Source organism: Liolophura sinensis, chromosome 3 (assembly GCF_032854445.1).
Source record: "Liolophura sinensis isolate JHLJ2023 chromosome 3, CUHK_Ljap_v2, whole genome shotgun sequence".
NCBI classification, from domain to species: Eukaryota; Metazoa; Mollusca; class Polyplacophora; order Chitonida; family Chitonidae; genus Liolophura; species Liolophura sinensis.
Genome location: NC_088297.1, coordinates 4913775 through 4932025, shown reverse-complemented (window position 1 = coordinate 4932025; position 18251 = coordinate 4913775). Strand labels below are relative to the sequence as shown.

General features: G+C 40.9%; 2 protein-coding genes across 2 annotated transcripts; both read left to right on the top strand.

The window, feature by feature from the left end:
- The first annotated feature begins 96 nt into the window (after window positions 1–96).
- Window positions 97–16968, top strand: LOC135463291 (NADH dehydrogenase [ubiquinone] flavoprotein 1, mitochondrial-like). Its single transcript, XM_064740545.1, is given in 15 exon segments — window positions 97–190; window positions 986–1062; window positions 1588–1677; window positions 2376–2524; window positions 5945–6078; window positions 6655–6719; window positions 6894–6998; window positions 7665–7790; window positions 8618–8683; window positions 9646–9808; window positions 9811–9931; window positions 12478–12631; window positions 13851–13905; window positions 15092–15201; window positions 16027–16968. Coding segments are annotated over 15 exon segments (1545 nt in total). The 5' UTR covers window positions 97–144; the 3' UTR covers window positions 16111–16968.
- Window positions 10802–11878, top strand: LOC135463906 (uncharacterized). Its single transcript, XM_064741370.1, is given in 3 exon segments — window positions 10802–10822; window positions 11275–11360; window positions 11740–11878. Coding segments are annotated over 3 exon segments (246 nt in total).
- Window positions 16969–18251: the final 1283 nt, after the last annotated feature.

Sequence of the window (18251 nt, the reverse complement as noted above, 5' to 3'; positions counted from 1 at the left end):
TAAGATTTATTTAACCAGCATATTTTTAATTAGTTTGTCACTTTAATATTATCAAATGGATGTTCTGATTTTATTCAGCCCGACAACGACTGGCCTATTGCATAAAAATCTCTCGGCCGCAGTATTACGAAAACAGGCCTCAAAATGTCAAGTTTAGCAAAGTTGTCTGGAGCTTTGCGCCACTCCATTGGTAATGATCAAAAGAAGTTTAAATTTAGCTTGAAATGTCTTAATTGTTTTCTGATGTGCATTCCAAGAAGATGTTGTCAAAGCTGTCAAGACCAAGTCTTTTTTCCGACAAGTTTTGTTGTTGTTGTAAAATGTTGAAGGTTGACTGATTGTTTGTAAATATTTATCTATAATATCATTTCTCTCTCGCGGTTGTTTATCGTAAGTTGTTATCATTATGAAAATGATCCTCCGTCGGAAGTGATCGGATTAAATCTATTTACAGAAGTGTTCATGTAATAATGTTAAGGTATTGTTCGGAAATAGGTTTTGTGCAATGATTAATGCTTTAGCCTAGGCCTACAAATTACAGATTTCAGCAGATAAGATAGCCCTAGTTCACCGGTCAAAAGATCCACTGCTGTTAGTCCGACTAAGGTCAAAGGCTAGCAATTTTACCTTTGACAGAAGTGCAGCGATTCCCAGTTGCTACTTCAGTCTCAAGGGAAAGCCAGAAATATTAAAATGATATGAAGGATACCCAATGGAACAGAGCTAACACCACAGTTCGGAAAGATTTACGGTTATTAACATCTTAAACAAATCTTCAGTAGGTCTTTAATGAAGGTACAACTTGAAGGTTAAAGTGAATAATGCTGTAAGCAGAGCAAAAAGGTATTCAGGCTGGGTATAGGTGATACAAAAATCGACAACATTATGTAATCTTTATGACATTACCTAAAATCTCAAAGTTCAAAATATGGTGAGTGAAGAGTAGAAAACATTCATTATCTTTGTTTCTGTTTCTTGTATGCAGCTCGTCCCCAGTCTACAGCTGCAGTTATCTGTTGTATTCGATCCAACACAACCGCTGCGGAAAAGAAACCAGAAAAGGTAAGTATCTTGTTGAGTGGATGTTCTCCTGGGAATCAACTATTGAATGACCACACTCACTGCCGGTTAAACCTGGCACTGGACAAGGATTTTGTAGGTCTCCACAAAGGCTTTTGGGGATCTGCCCTTTGATAACTATTGTACTGTGTAGAACAAGTAAGTGGAACGTTTTGACCCCTGTCTACATAGTACAGCTGTTGTTGAAGGGCACTTGTCTTCCGGCAATATTGTGTGTGAATGTTTGGGAATGTTTGTCAGTAATTTAGCAGAAATCAGTATTTTTTTAAACCCAGACAGTCTGGTTTCCTCAACCTATAATACTGACTTCTGTCGTAGAAGTGACAGCTGACTTCTGGCTCCTAGCTCCTGTCCAGCTGGAACAGGAGCTGGGGACTTTATTTTGGTTGTATTATAAGCACTCTTGTCATCTGTTCCCATATCATTTACAGCCAGTTGAAAACTTGATCGTTTATAGGGCGTTTTTCATGTATTTATTGTTGTAATTTTTTTAACATTGTTTTTCAGACCAAGTTTGGTCCATTAAAAGATGAAGATCGTATCTTCACCAACTTATACGGTCGTCATGACTGGAAGCTCAAGGGGGCCATGTCAAGGGTAAGTTTATTTTCTCAAATTGAAGTATATATTTTATTTATTTGATCAGAGTTTTATGCCGTAGAATATTTCATTTATACGACGGCAGCCAGCATTATGGTGGGAGGAAACCGGGCAGAGCCTGGGGGAAACCCACGACCATCTGAAGGTTGCTGGCTGACCTTCCCACGTATGGCAGGAGAGGAAGCCAGCATGAGCTGGACTTGCAAAAAAATTGAAGTAACCTTCAAATGAGGTAGACCCAAATTTTGGTATGTAAAAATGTAGTTTCAGTAGCATTTTAATGGCCTTAAAATTATAGTTTTGATGCCAACACTTATATTTGTCTGAGAAGAAATTAATCAAACTTTACAAAAAAAACCCCCTCTTAAATGGCTTATAAGTTCAAGTGAAATACAGTAAGTGAAAACTTCTTGAGTATGATGTTGAACACCAAATTGTGGTCAAATGTGTATAGAACTGCTGCTTTGGCAGATTCTGACAGTTCCTTGATCTTAGAAAGATGGTTGAGATTTGTTTGGATAGACTTTATACTGCAGTTTCAGCATTAAAAGTAATTTTTTTGCCTCAAAAAAATGCTATTTGTGGGGGGCACAATTGTAGGGGTTTTACCATATTTTAAGACCTCATAGGTTGTCTTACCGGACCACGTATCCTTGCTTTTTTTAACTAAAGAAGTAGCTTTGTTTATTTGCTAGGGTGACTGGTACAAGACAAAGGAAATCATTCTGAAGGGTAATGAGTGGATCCTTAAGGAGATTGTGACGTCTGGTTTGAGGGGGCGGGGCGGCGCAGGCTTCCCCACGGGCATGAAGTGGGGCTTCATGAACAAACCAGATGACGGAAGGTACTCCAGATGCTGTTTACCAAACGCAAAAACTGTGTACATATGTGTTGTAAGGAATATATGAAGTTGGGATAAAATGTATGCAACTCTTCCCCTTTGCTGGAAGTTCAAATTCAAAACGTGGCAGATGATTGAGAAGTTTAAATGACTGGATTACTGTTACAAGATGATTTATGATGCTGGTTTTGGCACTTCAGATGGCTTTGGAAATTAGTGTCTTCCAAATATGATTTATCTATTTATTTGATTGGTGTTTTACGCCGTACTCAAGAATATTTCACTTATACGACGGCGACCGGTATTATGGTAGGAGGAAACTGGGCAGAGCCTGGTGGAAACCCCACGACCATCCGTAGGTTGCTGGGTGCCTTCCTACGTACGGCTGGAAGGGAAGCAAACATGAAGCAAATATGAGGAGGGGTGTGAGTTTTTAGAGTGAAATTGTTTACCTGCAGGCAGATTGGACTGATGCTGAATGCTTGAGGTAACTAAATACATGTACCACAATCATTCATGTGTACCATGTTATTTTAAAACAGACAGGTGATTAATATTTTTGTAAGATTCCAGTGATTGGATGGTGTTTCTAGTATGAGTCACTACCTTGCTGTGTAACATTACTTACGTAGTTTGTCGTCATATGGCTGAAAATTTTATGAAGTATGACGTTAAACCCTAAGCATACATACATATTTCATGGTTACTCAGTGACAGGATACAGAAATATACGGAGTCAGTAACCCTCATAATGAGTGAGGCGTTGGCGGTACTGGCTAGTCCTCAGCTGAGCCCAGTATAACGGTTACTGACAGCATATATTATTTGTCACTTGAGTAACCATGTAACAGTTTTTTCCCGCAAAAGACTCGTCAAATTCAGCGCAAAGGGAAGTTCAATTAAATTAGATGTTGAGGTCTATTCTCAACAATTTCTGTCGTTTACCTGCCTCAACGTGTCTCGCAAGGCATTTTGTGGAACGAAGTGGGCCTGTACATCCACTCTAAAACAGCTGCACATGTCAATTTCTGTGGAGGATTGAAGAGAAAAAGACGCTTTCAATCACTCATACACATAAAATTCGTTTTATTTAACTGCAAAAAATCTGATCACAGAAAAATTCTTCTGTGGCAGCGATAAGTAGGCTCAGTAAAGTTCACAATCATGTTTAAGTCAATATCCATGCATGTCTATGTTTGTGAAGTCTATATATTCACTTGGCATTCCCATTATCAAAATGTTATTGCAAGATTTCGTCATTTACAGCCCGAGCAAGTCAATACTGTTAGAACATCATTTAGTGAACAAGGCCGTCATCAGCGAACCTATCGTATTTACTCTTTCAGTTCCGAGGTGAAAAGTAGCTTCAACATTGTAAAATGCCCTTCGGTTATCACAGCAACGGTAAAATAAGATCTTCTAGAAGCCATTTTCTAGAGTGTCAACAAGTGCCAGTCAACGTGAACTAGAGAACAGTCAACGCAGATTAGTGAATCAATCAAAAATGGAAGTGTCACGCACGACTAAGGATCTAGTCTCTCACCATTTCATTTACAGTCCGTGCGAGTTGCTGGCCCCCTTCAAAAAATAACATCTTCTTCAGTACAGCGTGAAACACCAGTCAAATAAACAAGTAATAAAATGTGAAGTTAATATTTATAGTCCCGACCTCTTCCTGTCCCCTAAAAGTGTACAGCTTCAGTACTGCGTTGCTAACTTTTGTCGGTCGAGGCTCGAACTAAGCGTGGCGTCAGGTGTAAAGGGGAGCAACTCTAGAAACACACATATAAATCGGAAAGCACACAGAGCGGAAGCTTGTCCTCAGTTGTTTCCTTTGATTGGGAAGTGCATGTATACACCAGTACAAACTGAACTCCCGCAAGTAAGTTTTGTATTGAAGATCAATTGTGCAGAAGCTTCTGTCCCGACAGAAAATTGAAGAAAAAGCAAAATGCTACTGAAACCGAACATTCTTGTAACAGGATAGACTGATATTCCTGCACCAAGGTGGCGATGTTGAGGGAAAATAATTTCGCCAAACTGAGATCATTTATTCACAAAATGCGACAGTGGTGATCGGTAGCGCTAGCGCAGAATAATTTATATACTGTTTAAAATCCAGATTGATACGAACAGGTAGATACCTGTAGGTGACAGGTACAAAAAAAATCTACCTGTCTCTGTGACAGGAGTTTTTAAAAATCATTTCTACCCCTAATATGACAGCCACAAGCCTTGACTGGGACCTCTAGAATTAATTGATGAGAACATGGCTGAAATTGTCTTTTAAAACTGGTTGCATTGTCTTGTCTTGTTAGGTTGATTTCCGTATATTTTGCCGTGGTTTAGAGATTTTAGTAAACCCGACTCACCATGACAGCACATAGTTAGTTTGACAACGGAAAAGGAAATATTTGTGTGGATTTCAACAGCATTTCGACGCGGAAATGGATTTACACTTGCAGGCGTGGTAATGAAGGTCCTATTCTCTTTAATGCACACCAGAAATCTGCCAACTTTGTTTTTCAGTGTGCCTTGCAAAATGGACCAACTGCGTTTTTTAATTCAACGAGTAAACGTGGAGTCGGGTAAATATTAGAAATTATTGAGCTAGACAAAAGGCTGATCACTCTAGCCACATCACTGTTTTCACGCCTGAATCAAGGGAGATAACCTAGTTAACAGGCATGGCATGGCTGCAGGATACAGAAATATACACATATGGCCCATTGAAAATAAGAGAAGTTTGTTTGATAGGAGATAAAACAACCGGCTTTGAACAAGAAATTAATAGATTTCCATGTTTTTACTGCTTAGGGGATTTTGATGACAACAAGTGATCAATGGCTGGTGTTACCATTTACGCAATCTAATATCCATTGAAAACCATTTGTCTTCCACCAATATCGTGTGCAAGTCTGTATGTAACATGTGGTAAAGTCTGTTGCCAAAGGGGTCGGTTGTTCACACTGGGCATTTTTGTGTCCTCTACCTATAACACTGGTGTTCATTTTGACAGAATAGGACGTCTGAGGGCACCCCCTGCATAAACCTTTGATGTATGTATGTATGATTGGGGTTTAACGTCGTACTTAACAATTTTTCAGTCATATGATGACTGCGAGTCACTGGGTGTGAGTGCCTATATTGTGTCTTCTTGTGGGTGGGAGACTCCATGCTGCCACTGAAATATCTTGCCGAAGACACCAGACATGACACCCCATCCAGCCACATTTCCTTTGCTCTAACCTCTTGATGCTGAGTGCTAAGCAAGGCAGCAGCAAGTACTTTTAAAGTCTTTGCTATGACCCGACCCCGGGGGTTGCCCACTTCGTGGCCGACGTTCTAAAACCTGTGATGAGTATGGTGTTTAACGACAATCAAATGAATAAATGTGAAGTAAATGTTGCTGTTTGTGTGTAGGCCCAAGTACCTGGTTGTGAACGCTGATGAGGGGGAGCCAGGCACTTGTAAGGACAGGGAGATCATGAGACACGACCCACACAAGCTGATCGAGGGCTGCCTTGTGGCGGGCAGAGCCATGGGAGCAAGGGCAGGTAACTCTACCGTTCTTGTGTATTCTCGACCCTTCTGTTTCAGCCCAGTTGTTGTTGTAGGAAACTGGAGGTAGTTGTGACTCCGCACATAACAGCAGACAATTAGATAGTGGCTTTGAATTTAGAAATGAAAACAGGTCTTTTTAATATTCATAGAACTGGGATGTGATACCTTTGTGAAATAAGTACAAAGGTCAGGAACAGTTTACCTTAAGAAGGCTCTGCCAAGCAGTTTGAATTTTTACCTGATAGTGTCATAGATCATGTACTTTTCTTCATCTGTTGGTCAAACATATGGATCTTAATTTTCTTGAAATAGTGGTCGCAAAACGAAATAAACAATTTCTTGCTTTTTAATTTATTTGTGTTATCACAAATGCCCACTTATTGAGCCACACTAACCCTTCAGCTGACCATGAGGCTGATAGTGGAATGCTAAAACCCAGCAAGTTACCAGCGTGAAGCAGGTTTTTTTTGAGAGCTTTCACCCTTGTTGATGACATACATGAAATCATTGTCTTGACTGTCTACTTGTTTTACCCCTCTTGATAATTTGTGTGTGTTTTCTATCCCCAGCATACATCTACATCAGAGGGGAGTTTTACAATGAAGCTTCAAACCTTCAGGTGGCCATCAATGAGGTAAGGATTGACTAAAAACAAAATTGAACTTTTATTTTGGAGAAACCTGCTCCTGATTTAAGCTCACTCCAATGAATTACAATAATTAAATCTATTTTCGGAAGGTCACATAAAGATGAAGTGATAAGGTATGAACTTTTCATGAAGGTTCAAATATAATAAACATAATTTCAGGCGTACGAGGCGGGTTTCCTGGGGAAGGACTCGTGTGGATCAGGCTACCCCTTTGATGTGTTTGTGCACAGAGGAGCTGGAGCGTACATCTGTGGAGAGGAAACGGTAAGTTACTGTTACAAATGTCTTTGTGTACAGTTGGTGTATTTCTGATACTCTATGTTAGGAAACGTCTTTGTTTACAGTTGGTGTATTTCTGATACTCTATGTTAGGAAACCTCTGTGTGTACAGTTGGTGTATTTCTGATACTCTATGTTAGGAAACCTCTTTGTGTACAGTTGGTGTATTTCTGATACTCTATGTTAGGAAACCTCTTTGTGTACAGTTGGTGTATTTCTGATACTCTATGTTAGGAAACCTCTGTGTGTACAGTTGGTGTATTTCTGATACTCTATGTTAGGAAACCTCTTTGTGTACAATTGGTGTATTTCTGAAACTCTATGTTAGGAAACCTCTTTGTGTACAATTTCTGATAGTCTATGTTAGGAAACCCCTTTGAGTACAATTAGTGTATTTCTGATAGTCTATGTTAGGAAACCCCTTTGAGTACAATTAGTGTATTTCTGATAGTCTGTGTGACAAGGCAGTTTTGGTTTCAACCTAGATTTTTAGTTTCTTAATGTCATGAAATAGATCTATAGAGTAAAACAGTGAGCAAATGCGTTTGAATATAATTGGGTTGTATTAAATGAAATTTTCGTTTTCTTCGTGTATAGCTTTAAGTGTGGAAGAAGTGTAAATACTCAGTCTTTTTCCCCGCCTCCTGACAGGCCCTGATAGAATCTCTAGAGGGTAAACAAGGCAAACCACGCCTGAAGCCTCCATTCCCTGCAGATGTGGGCGTGTTTGGCTGCCCGACAACAGTTGCTAACGTAGAGACAGTCGCCGTTGCTCCGGTGAGTACTTCTAAAAATAATTCACCAATCAAATGATGTGATGTGTACCTAGAACATTGTGAAAGAGCTGCTTTGGTGTCAAAACATCTGTGTCTTAAAAGCAAGGTGAATTGATTAAGACTGGGGTAGTCTTAATTGCTTTCCTAAATTGTGAAGATATTGCCGTGAATTAAAACCGGTAGTGTACGTTTCGTCAGAGTACACGGAAACAAAATATTTCTGTCCCTTCCACTTTGCCTGGTGTGATGTCACCCATGAACATATGACGTCATCAATCGCTGACATGTATTCACAAATGATGCTGCCCTTTCAAGTGCTCTTGACATTATCCCAGCATAAATGCCTTACTCAGCGTCACATCTGCCTGATTCGAGGTCATACAGGGAATATTTTCATGTCACATTAGGAAAATTTTACGTACACAGCCGAAGATTTTGTTTTTCAAGTAATCTTCAGTTATATGGGTTAAATAGTGATACTCATCAGAATTCTGTTGAAACATAGTGTTAGGCTTACCCCATAGGATGGCTTTCATATCATTGTAATATTTCTACGCAAGTTGTATTCTGACCAGAGTGGCACTTTAAGTAAAATGATGATGAGCGAGATGTATTTGAGTGGCAGTTTTGCTCTTGTCATCGTTTCATCCCATATTACTTTGTCATTAAAATATGCTTTTAATGACATTCGTCTCAGTGGAAAAGGTTGAATTAGCTTTTTTGAGGTGCCGGAGGGGGGGGGGGATCTGGATCTGGTGTGAGAAGTGAGGGGTTGGCTTAATTGTGGAAAGACTGCATAATGATTGCTTTGTTTTTGACTCTTGCCAGGCTATCTGTAGACGAGGAGGGGAATGGTTTGCTTCGTTTGGACGTGAGAGAAACAGAGGCACAAAGGTAACATGATTTGACATTGTTCGTAGCATTAATTAGTTAATTAGTAATTTTAATTACATTTCATAAAATAGTTTATCATAAATTCATTAAAAACATGAAATAATAATGCACCAAATCTAGTGAACGTGATTTGATATTGTGGTAGCATAAATTGGTTACTTGAAAATTAAATTATGTTTAGAAAGATATGGATGTTTGAAATTGGAGAAAACACAGAAATGACATAAAGCTCAGATGAAAAGTGCGAAAAGTTATTCCTAAATTCCTTCAATATTTTTCTGATTTTTCCTGAAGGAGAAAAAGACACTTGAAAATAATTTTTTGTGTGGTAGGTATTTGGCACCAACTTTTGGTATTTATAGTCTTTGTTTCATAATGTCATAAAAAAAGATGTAACACTGGTTTAATAAATATTTTTGTACTAGAATTTGTTCTTTTCAGCTAACAAATGCATTAAACTTCTATTTGGATCATATTTATATTTTTGATATGTTCATAAATATTATTTTAATTTATGTTAAATGCATATGTTTCAATATAAACAATAAATTTACATTCAAATAAATTTATTTTTCATTTTATGTGACAAGCATCACATCCTTATGTAGAACATTATTATGTAACAACGATAAATACCAAAAGTTGGTCCCAAATACCCACCATACAAAAATATTTTCAAATACCCTTTCAAAAAAAAAAAAAAAAAATCCCCAAAAGTATTAAAGGTAATATTTGCAAATAACTTTTGACGCTCTTTCATCTGATTTTGGCATCATTTTTATGTTTTCTTCTCCTTTAAGAAATTAATATGGGGAGAAAATTGAAAATAAAACTGTATCAGTATCCTGTTTTGGAGTCTCCGTTGTGTTGTTGTGACATTTTTAATGGTGCAGGAATCAATTTTGTGCAATGAAAATTTTACTTTTTCACTTTACAAAAAATATTTGTATTTTTTGTTTCAGTTATTCAACATTTCAGGTCATGTGAACAACCCTATGACAGTAGAGGAGGAAATGTCGATTCCTCTGAAGGAATTGATTGAGAGACATGCTGGGGGTGTCATCGGGGGTTGGGATAACCTGTTAGCTGTAATCCCTGGTGGATCCTCCACACCTCTTATCCCCAAAAGGTAAATAGTGTCAAGTAAAGAGAGTTGATTGAGAGACATGCTGGGGGTGTCATCGGGGGCTGGGATAACCTGTTAGCTGTAATCCCTGGTGGATCCTCCACACCTCTTATCCCCAAAAGGTAAATATTGTCAAGTAAAGAGAGTTGATTGAGAGACATGCTGGGGGTGTCATCGAGGGTTGGGATAACCTGTTAGCTGTAATCCCTGGTGGATCCTCCACACCCCTTATCCCCAAAAGGTAAATATTGTCAAGTAAAGAGAGTTGATTGAGAGACATGCCAGGGGTGTCATCGGGGGTTGGGATAACCTGTTAGCTGTAATCCCTGGTGGATCCTCCACACCTCTTATCCCCAAAAGGTAAATAGTGTAAAGTAAAGAGAGTTGATTGAGAGACATGCTGGGGGTGTCATCGGGGGTTGGGATAACCTGTTAGCTGTAATCCCTGGTGGATCCTCCACACCTGTTATCCCCAAAAGGTAAATATTGTCAAGTAAAGAGAATTGATTGAGAGACATGCTGGGGGTGTCATTGGGGGTTGGGATAACCTGTTAGCTGTAATCCCTGGTGGATCCTCCACACCCCTTATCCCCAAAAGGTAAATATTGTCAGGTAAAGAGAGTTGATTGAGAGACATGCTGGGGGTGTCATCGGGGGTTGGGATAACCTGTTAGCTGTAATCCCTGGTGGATCCTCCACACCTCTTATCCCTAAAAGGTAAATATTGTCAGGTAAAGAGAATTGATTGAGAGACATGCTGGGGGTGTCATCGGGGGCTGGGATAACCTGTTAGCTGTAATCCCTGGTGGATCCTCCACACCCCTTATCCCCAAAAGGTAAATAGTGTCAAGTAAAGAGAATTGATTGAGAGACATGCTGGGGGTGTCATCGGGGGTTGGGATAACCTGTTAGCTGTAATCCCTGGTGGATCCTCCACACCTCTTATCCCCAAAAGGTAAATATTGTCGAGTAAAGAGAGTTGATTGAGAGACATGTCGGGGGTGTCATCGGGGGTTGGGATAACCGGTTAGCTGTAATCCCTGGTGGATCCTCCACACCCCTTGTCCCCAAAAGGTAAATATTGTCAGGTAAAGAGAGTTGATTGAGAGACATGTCGGGGGTGTCATCGGGGGCTGGGATAACCTGTTAGCTGTAATCCCTGGTGGATCCTCCACACCCCTTATCCCCAAAAGGTAAATTTTGTCAGGTAAAGAGAATTGATTGAGAGACATTCCGGGGGTGTCATCGGGGGCTGGGATAACCTGTTAGCTGTAATCCCTGGTGGATCCTCCACACCCCTTATCCCCAAAAGGTAAATATTGTCAGGTAAAGAGAATTGATTGAGAGACATGCCGGGGGTGTCATCGGGGGCTGGGATAACCTGTTAGCTGTAAATCCCTGGTGGATCCTCCACACCCCTTATCCCCAAAAGGTAAATATTGTCAGGTAAAGAGAATTGATTGAGAGACATGCCGAGGGTGTCATCGGGGGCTGAGATAACCTGTTAGCTGTAATCCCTGGTGGATCCTCCACACCTCTTATCCCCAAAAGGTAAATATTGTCAGGTAAAGAGAATTGATTGAGAGACATGCCGGGGGTGTCATCGGGGGCTGGGATAACCTGTTAGCTGTAAATCCCTGGTGGATCCTCCACACCCGTTATCCCCAAAAGGTAAATATTGTCAGGTAAAGAGAATTGATTGAGAGACATGCCGGGGGTGTCATCGGGGGCTGGGATAACCTGTTAGCTGTAAATCCCTGGTGGATCCTCCACACCCCTTATCCCCAGAAGGTAAATATTGTCAGGTAAAGAGAATTGAATGTGAGACATGCCGGGGGTGTCATCGGGGGCTGGGATAACCTGTTAGCTGTAATCCCTGGTGGATCCTCCACACCCCTTATCCCCAAAAGGTAAATTTTGTCAGGTAAAGAGAATTGATTGAGAGACATGCCGGGGGTGTCATCGGGGGCTGGGATAACCTGTTAGCTATAATCCCCAGTGGCTCCTCCACATCTCATGTTCCCAAAAAGTAAATTGTTTCAAGTGAAGCATTGGCTCATTGCCACTGATTAGGTTGACTGTTTAAGTGCAGTACTTGATGTTTCAGATGTGGCTTTTATTCAGTACCTTTGTCATGTTCCTAGCAGGAGTTAATAATTATCTGCAGGCTCATTCTGGTTGTCTCAGTCCGTAAACCTGACTGTCATCATCCAAGTGACAACAGATAAGACAACAAAAGATAAGACAACACTAGACCAAATGTACGGGTACATGGACAAAGTATCCCACAGGAAGTTTAAAAAGTTTATCTTATTGTGATGTAGCATAACCAAGACATTGCTATTCAGATGCAGCTAAATCAGGCACATTGAAATAATCAAAAGCGACGCCGTGCTATTAGTTGTACCCAATCAGACGTGAGTCGTGAACATAACCCAAGGAAGCAGCTGTTTCAACTAATGTCATCTGAACCTTGTTTTTGCCTTTTATCAGGTTGTCACATGTGAGAGAGTTTATCAGAAACTTGCCAGAGGTCAGCTGTTTATTCAGGGCGGTGGTTTCCTCCCCAAATAAAGCTCATAGCTATTGTGGAAGTCAAAAAACCTTGAGCATGACGTTAAGGAACAATGAGCTGTATTAAATCATTGTTTTCTTATGTGTGTTTCAGTGTGTGTGATGACGTGCCCATGGACTTTGATGGGCTTATCCAGGCTCAGACTGGGCTGGGGACAGCCGCTGTGATTGTTATGAACAAGTCAGCCGATGTGGTCAAGTGTATAGCCAGACTGATGGACTTCTATAAACACGAGAGCTGTGGACAGGTAAGTGTTACAAAGCTTGTCTCTCCACCACCTACCCGCTTATAAACATGTCTACCTTGAGACAAGCGGAGTACGACAACACTAATGCAAAGGTTTTCCATTACATAGCAATCCTAGTGGTGGTTTTACACTGGGCACACAGGTTTTCACCATCCATAAATGTGACTGCCATTGTACGAATGGAAATTTTAATGAGGATGGGCTTTTGACACCAATGAAATAAATAATTTTTGCAGGAGTGTTGGCTTGAAACTTCTGCCTTATCACAATGCTACTGATGGTCAGAGGCACATGGGGAGCTGATTATGGCTTAAGTGGTTTTAATGGGATAATGAATGAATGATTATGGCTTAACGCCACATCGGCAATATTTCAGCCATATCGTGGCGTAATAAGATAATGTTTTTGTGATGACAAGAACACACAGGGTGCGAGCTCAGTCACAGACTTGCACAGAGAATCCATGGATTCCTTCATCATGGTTTTCAGTTTAAGGAGACGGAGGTCATTTTAAGGAGAAGGAGATCAAGGAGTTCAAAAGTAGACGGCTGAATTGAAAGTAGTTATGTCACAGTTACTATTGATTTAAAAAGTCAGTTATGGCTAAGTGGTTACTTGTGCACTCTAACATTTGTTGAAGACAACTCGTCCTTTGCCAATACGATCTGAATGTCTTTTATGTCATGTGTGGGAAAGTTTGTCAGTACCTTGCCAAATGTCAGTGGTTTAAACCAGGAACTTCTGGTTCCTTTCACCCTCAGTTGTGTAAGGGAAACATTCTTGTGTGGAGCATTTAACAACGAGGGAATAAAACAAAACCACATCCATGTTCCCATGATGTAATCTGCTGTGTGTGAATTGCTGCGTTAAAAAATTACAAGGACCAGATCATGTCCTAATTGCATTCCAACTAGTCGTTTTTCCAAACAGTATCTTGTGAAGCCTTTCATCATTGCATGTATTTATTTTTATTTATTTATTTCATTGGTGTTTTACGTCGTACTCAAGAATATTTCACTTATACAACGGCGGCCAGCATTATGGTGGGAGGAAACCGGGCGCAGCCTGATGCAAATCCACGACCATCCGCAGGTTGCTGGCAGACCTTCCCACGTACGGCATCATTGCATGTAGGAGCTGATAATAACCAAATGGTTCCATATTGGAGATGTCAGTGTTAACAATCAGATGATGTACCGTTATCTTGTGTTATCTTCAGTGTACACCGTGCAGAGAAGGTACTGGCTGGATGATGAACATGACAAATCGCTTTGGTGAGTATGTCGTAGGAAATCCTGTAACCTTTCTTTCCTGCCCACCCAGCTAATTTACTGTTTCGGTGGCCTAAGGATAAGAGTGTTGGCATCAAAGCCGGGAGACTTGGGATCAAACCTCTGTCATGTCATACCAAATACTTTAAACAATGGTACTTGTTGCTGCCTCGTTCGGCACTCAGCACTAAGAGATTAGAGCAAGGAAACAGAACTCGTTGGCCTGGTGTCAGTATTATGTGACTGGGTGGGTGTCATGTCTGGTGTCTTCAGCATGATACTTCTGTGGCGGTAGTGCTTTGGTGGTCCTGTAACAAGAAGACACACACGTTATAACTCGTCATGGTCGTATGACTGAGAAAGTGCGACTGTTTTGTGTATAGGATAGGTTATTCATGAGTACATGATGCAGCACAAAACTGTGCTGTTCTGAGAACCAACCTGATTAGTAAAGGGATTTTGCCGACTGGTTTCGTACATATAACAACGGCTGGATAGAGCATTGGACCTCAGCGGACACCTCTTTGTGCGAAGCTATTGTGATATCCCCCTGCGGATGGTGAAACCACAGTACACAGATGACAGCGCTAAAATCCGACCCTCCTCCACCTGCCCAATAGGATGGAAAGTTAGGATTGCACTGTACCTTTTAAATATGCGGAGTTTGTGTGTAGCTTTAGCTCCATGGCACAAGGGGTTTCATCGTTGATGCGATGTGTGCATGTTAATAACTGTAAGAAAACAAATTCATGACTTTGTGTATTGTGTATAGGGTTGGTGACTCATTAGTACTGGATCTACTGAGCAGAGGTTTATTTGTTAAGCACAAGGGCGCCAGGGGGATGTTCCGTTGCTGATGCTCTGTGAGGATATTGTTTATGCAAATTACAAAATTCACGATTCCAGCTCATGCTGGCTTCCTTTCCAGCCGTAAATGGGAAGGTCTGCCAGCAACCTGTGGATGGTCGTGCGTTTCCCCGGGCTGTGCCCGGTTTCCTCCCACCATAATGCTGGCCACAGTCGTATAGGTGAAATATTCTTGAGTACGGTGTAAAACACCAATGAAATAAATAAATAAAATTCACAATTTCAGTACTTCATGTACGAGGTGAAGTTTTGCATTCATGTGTCTCCTTCAGTCCAGTGTTACTTGCAGATCTGATGTTAATGTCAATTTTTTCTCCTATAGTGACCGGACAAGCCCAGAGAGATGAGATCGACATGCTGTGGGAGCTTAGTAAGCAGATTGAAGGACACACTATTTGTGCTCTGGGAGATGGAGCTGCCTGGCCTGCACAGGTGAGTCAAAACAAAAGTTTGCTGTAATCTTTTGTAGAAATCTTCCTTCATCTGACAGTCATACGATCAAACCACACAAGAACGACACCTCCCCCCTCCTCACTCCCTAAACCCATTCGGGTTTGAAATACCACGATCACTTATCGACAGCCTAAGGACCTGGTACAAAAACCTGTGTCTTGTCTGGACAAAGTGTATGAAGACCATTAGTTTTGCCCTTGGTGTCCTGCCAGAGGTGTCCACCAGCGATCTTATAAATGCTGGCTTGTGTGAGCGATGTATTACCACAGGACTTGACTGACTTTCAAAAAATGCTTGTAAATGTCTGAGTTGGCCCCTAGAAAATCTAGCATCTGGCTGGAAGTCGGGAGATTTGAGATCAAACCAGGCTCAGGTCAAACTAAAGACTTTAAAAATGATACCTCTTGTTGCCTCGTTTGGCACTCAGCACAGAGAGGTTAGAGCAATGAGACCGGACAGATTGGCCCAGTGTCAGTATAATGCCTATAAGTGACTGGATGAGGTGTCCTATCTGGTGTCTTCGGCTTGATGCTTCATTGGCGGCAGCACTTTGGCGACATGGATTCGCTCTGTCACAAGAAAACACAATATATGTACACGCACTTAATTACTCATCGTCGTCATGGGACGGAATAATTGGTAAGTAGGACATAAAACCTAAGCATACACACATACATTCCTAAAAAGATTTACAGTCTGTGTTAAATCTTAACCCTTGCAACATGTAAACAGACTTTTTTTATTTCTATTGGCTGAAGGGATTCATAGTTGCAACTGGCTTCATTTGTTTATTTTCTGTTTCAGGGTTTAATTCGACATTTCCGGCCCGAATTGGAGCGTAGAATACAAGAATTTAAGGAAAAAGAACAGAAGAAGGCAACAGCATGAAAAATAGTAATACCTAGAAATGAATTTTTGTAATATTTGAAGCTTGACATGAAAATGCGTGGGAGTCATTTCTGTTCAAACTTTCCTGAAGCTGGGAAAAGTATCAAGCATTTGATGTGTGAAAATACAACTGGAGCACGCTGGACTGAATGAAGTGTTCTTAAGCCTATTACATGCAAGTCTCCTTTACCAATGTACAAGGAATTCTCAATAATGATGTCGGCATTTAATACTCTTAAGTATGAAGGTATCGTTTTTTTTCGTGTATTGGCAAGATGTAAACATAGCAAGACAAGTGCTGAAAAAAAATTCCACTTATTTGCAAAGCTAGAAATACTGTTTAAGTATGAATGTTCAGGATACTGTAGGTGTAGGAAGGTGTATGTGTTGCTTGCTATTGTCAGCTTACGTGCATATTAAGATCGTTTTGGACTTAACGTCCTGCCTGTCTCAACCTGAAGTATTTAGGAAAGCGTCTTTTCGAATTTTGGCATTGGAGATAAACTGACAGTAGTTGATTGGCGATTGACAACCTCATGAAAAATATGAAGATATGTAAATAGTCCTTCAGTTTTTCATTTTCAAACTGTATATAATGTGTGATGTAGATGGATACGAATGTTCACGAACACTCTGCTAGGTAGTCTCAGAAATTCCTGTGGGGTGAAATTACTCTGGGGTGGCATGAAACGTAAGCATACAGGTCTCCATGTGTGATGAAAGTTTGTGAAAACAGCTGACGAAGAGCTCTGAAGTTTTCACAGCCGGTTTAGTGGGTTCTAGTACAAATGAACTAACATGTAACATATTTTCCTGGTTGTATTGTTGTAGCTCGTTCGTTGACAATAAATGTGTGAATGATTTTGTGTCACTTTGCTTCCCTTGAGCCATCATTGTGTAACAACTCTGGAGGCTCATTCTGACTTTGCTAGAGGTTCTCCCAAAACTGTTAGCATTGTGAAAATGTTTTACTTGGACAAGTCAAGTTCTGCCTAAAGGAACTTGAGAAATCAACTCTTGGAACAACTTCTTTTTGGTCGGCAAGCTACTGACCCACCCTGTGGGACTTTATGTCTAGTGTCTTTGGCACGCCACTGAGGCATCTCTCTCTCTATATATACATACACCCATAGGCCATCCGCCTACATGTCTACGTGGGGCCTCCGTGACCGAGAGGTTAGCATGCCAGCGCGGCGCAATGTCTCAGAAGCCTCTCGCCAATGTGATTGTTGTGAGTTCAGGTCTAGTTCTTGTTGACTTCCTCTCCGGTCGTAATTAGTGAGATGGTCGTGGGTTTCCCCGAGCCCAGTTCTCTTCCTTCAGAATGCTAGCCGCCGTCGCATAATTGAAATGTTCTTGACACACCAATTAAATAACTAATATATATCTGCGTAGTTCAGTTCAGTTAGCTCTGGAACTAGCTCTGTTCAGTTGACCAGTTTAAGGCTGCTTGGGATTATACGTCAAGCAGTAAATCTAACATTTGATTCGCCTACAGTGGGGCACGAACTTGTACCTGTCACATCCGGAATTAGTAGGCACCTGAGCCGGCAATTGCCGTTTTACGTTAACTCGGACGAAAACTCGGGCCAAGCCGAGCCACTCTAATTTAGACCAGTCGGAATGGCGGATCACAAAACCGTGGCATGAACGGAGCCGGCTTAATTTAGGCCACCTTTTTTCGCTGGGGTAATCGTCAGAGCCGATCTCGAACCACCAGTTTTTCCTGGTGTATAACCAGGGATTATAAGACACCCAAAAGGGTAATCTCTCAATTTTAACAGAAAATGATGTCTGAGTGATGCTAGAATGTATTCTATTAGTGCAGCAGATTGTTCTGTTGCATATCTGTATTCTGTTAATTTAAGATATAGATTCTATACCAATGCAGTCACTGTGAGGTTAAGTCCAGCTCATGCTGGCTGGGAAGGTCTGAGAGCAACCTGCGAATGGTCGTGGGTTTCCCCCGGGCTCTGCCCGGTTTCCAGCCACTATAATGCTAGCCGCCGTCGTCGTATAAGTGAAATATTCTTGAGTACGGCGTAAAACACCAATCAAATAAATAAATAAATAAATCAAATAAATATTCTATTATGCAAACGGGAAGTTATGTTGAATATGACACAATATCATGTCATAAG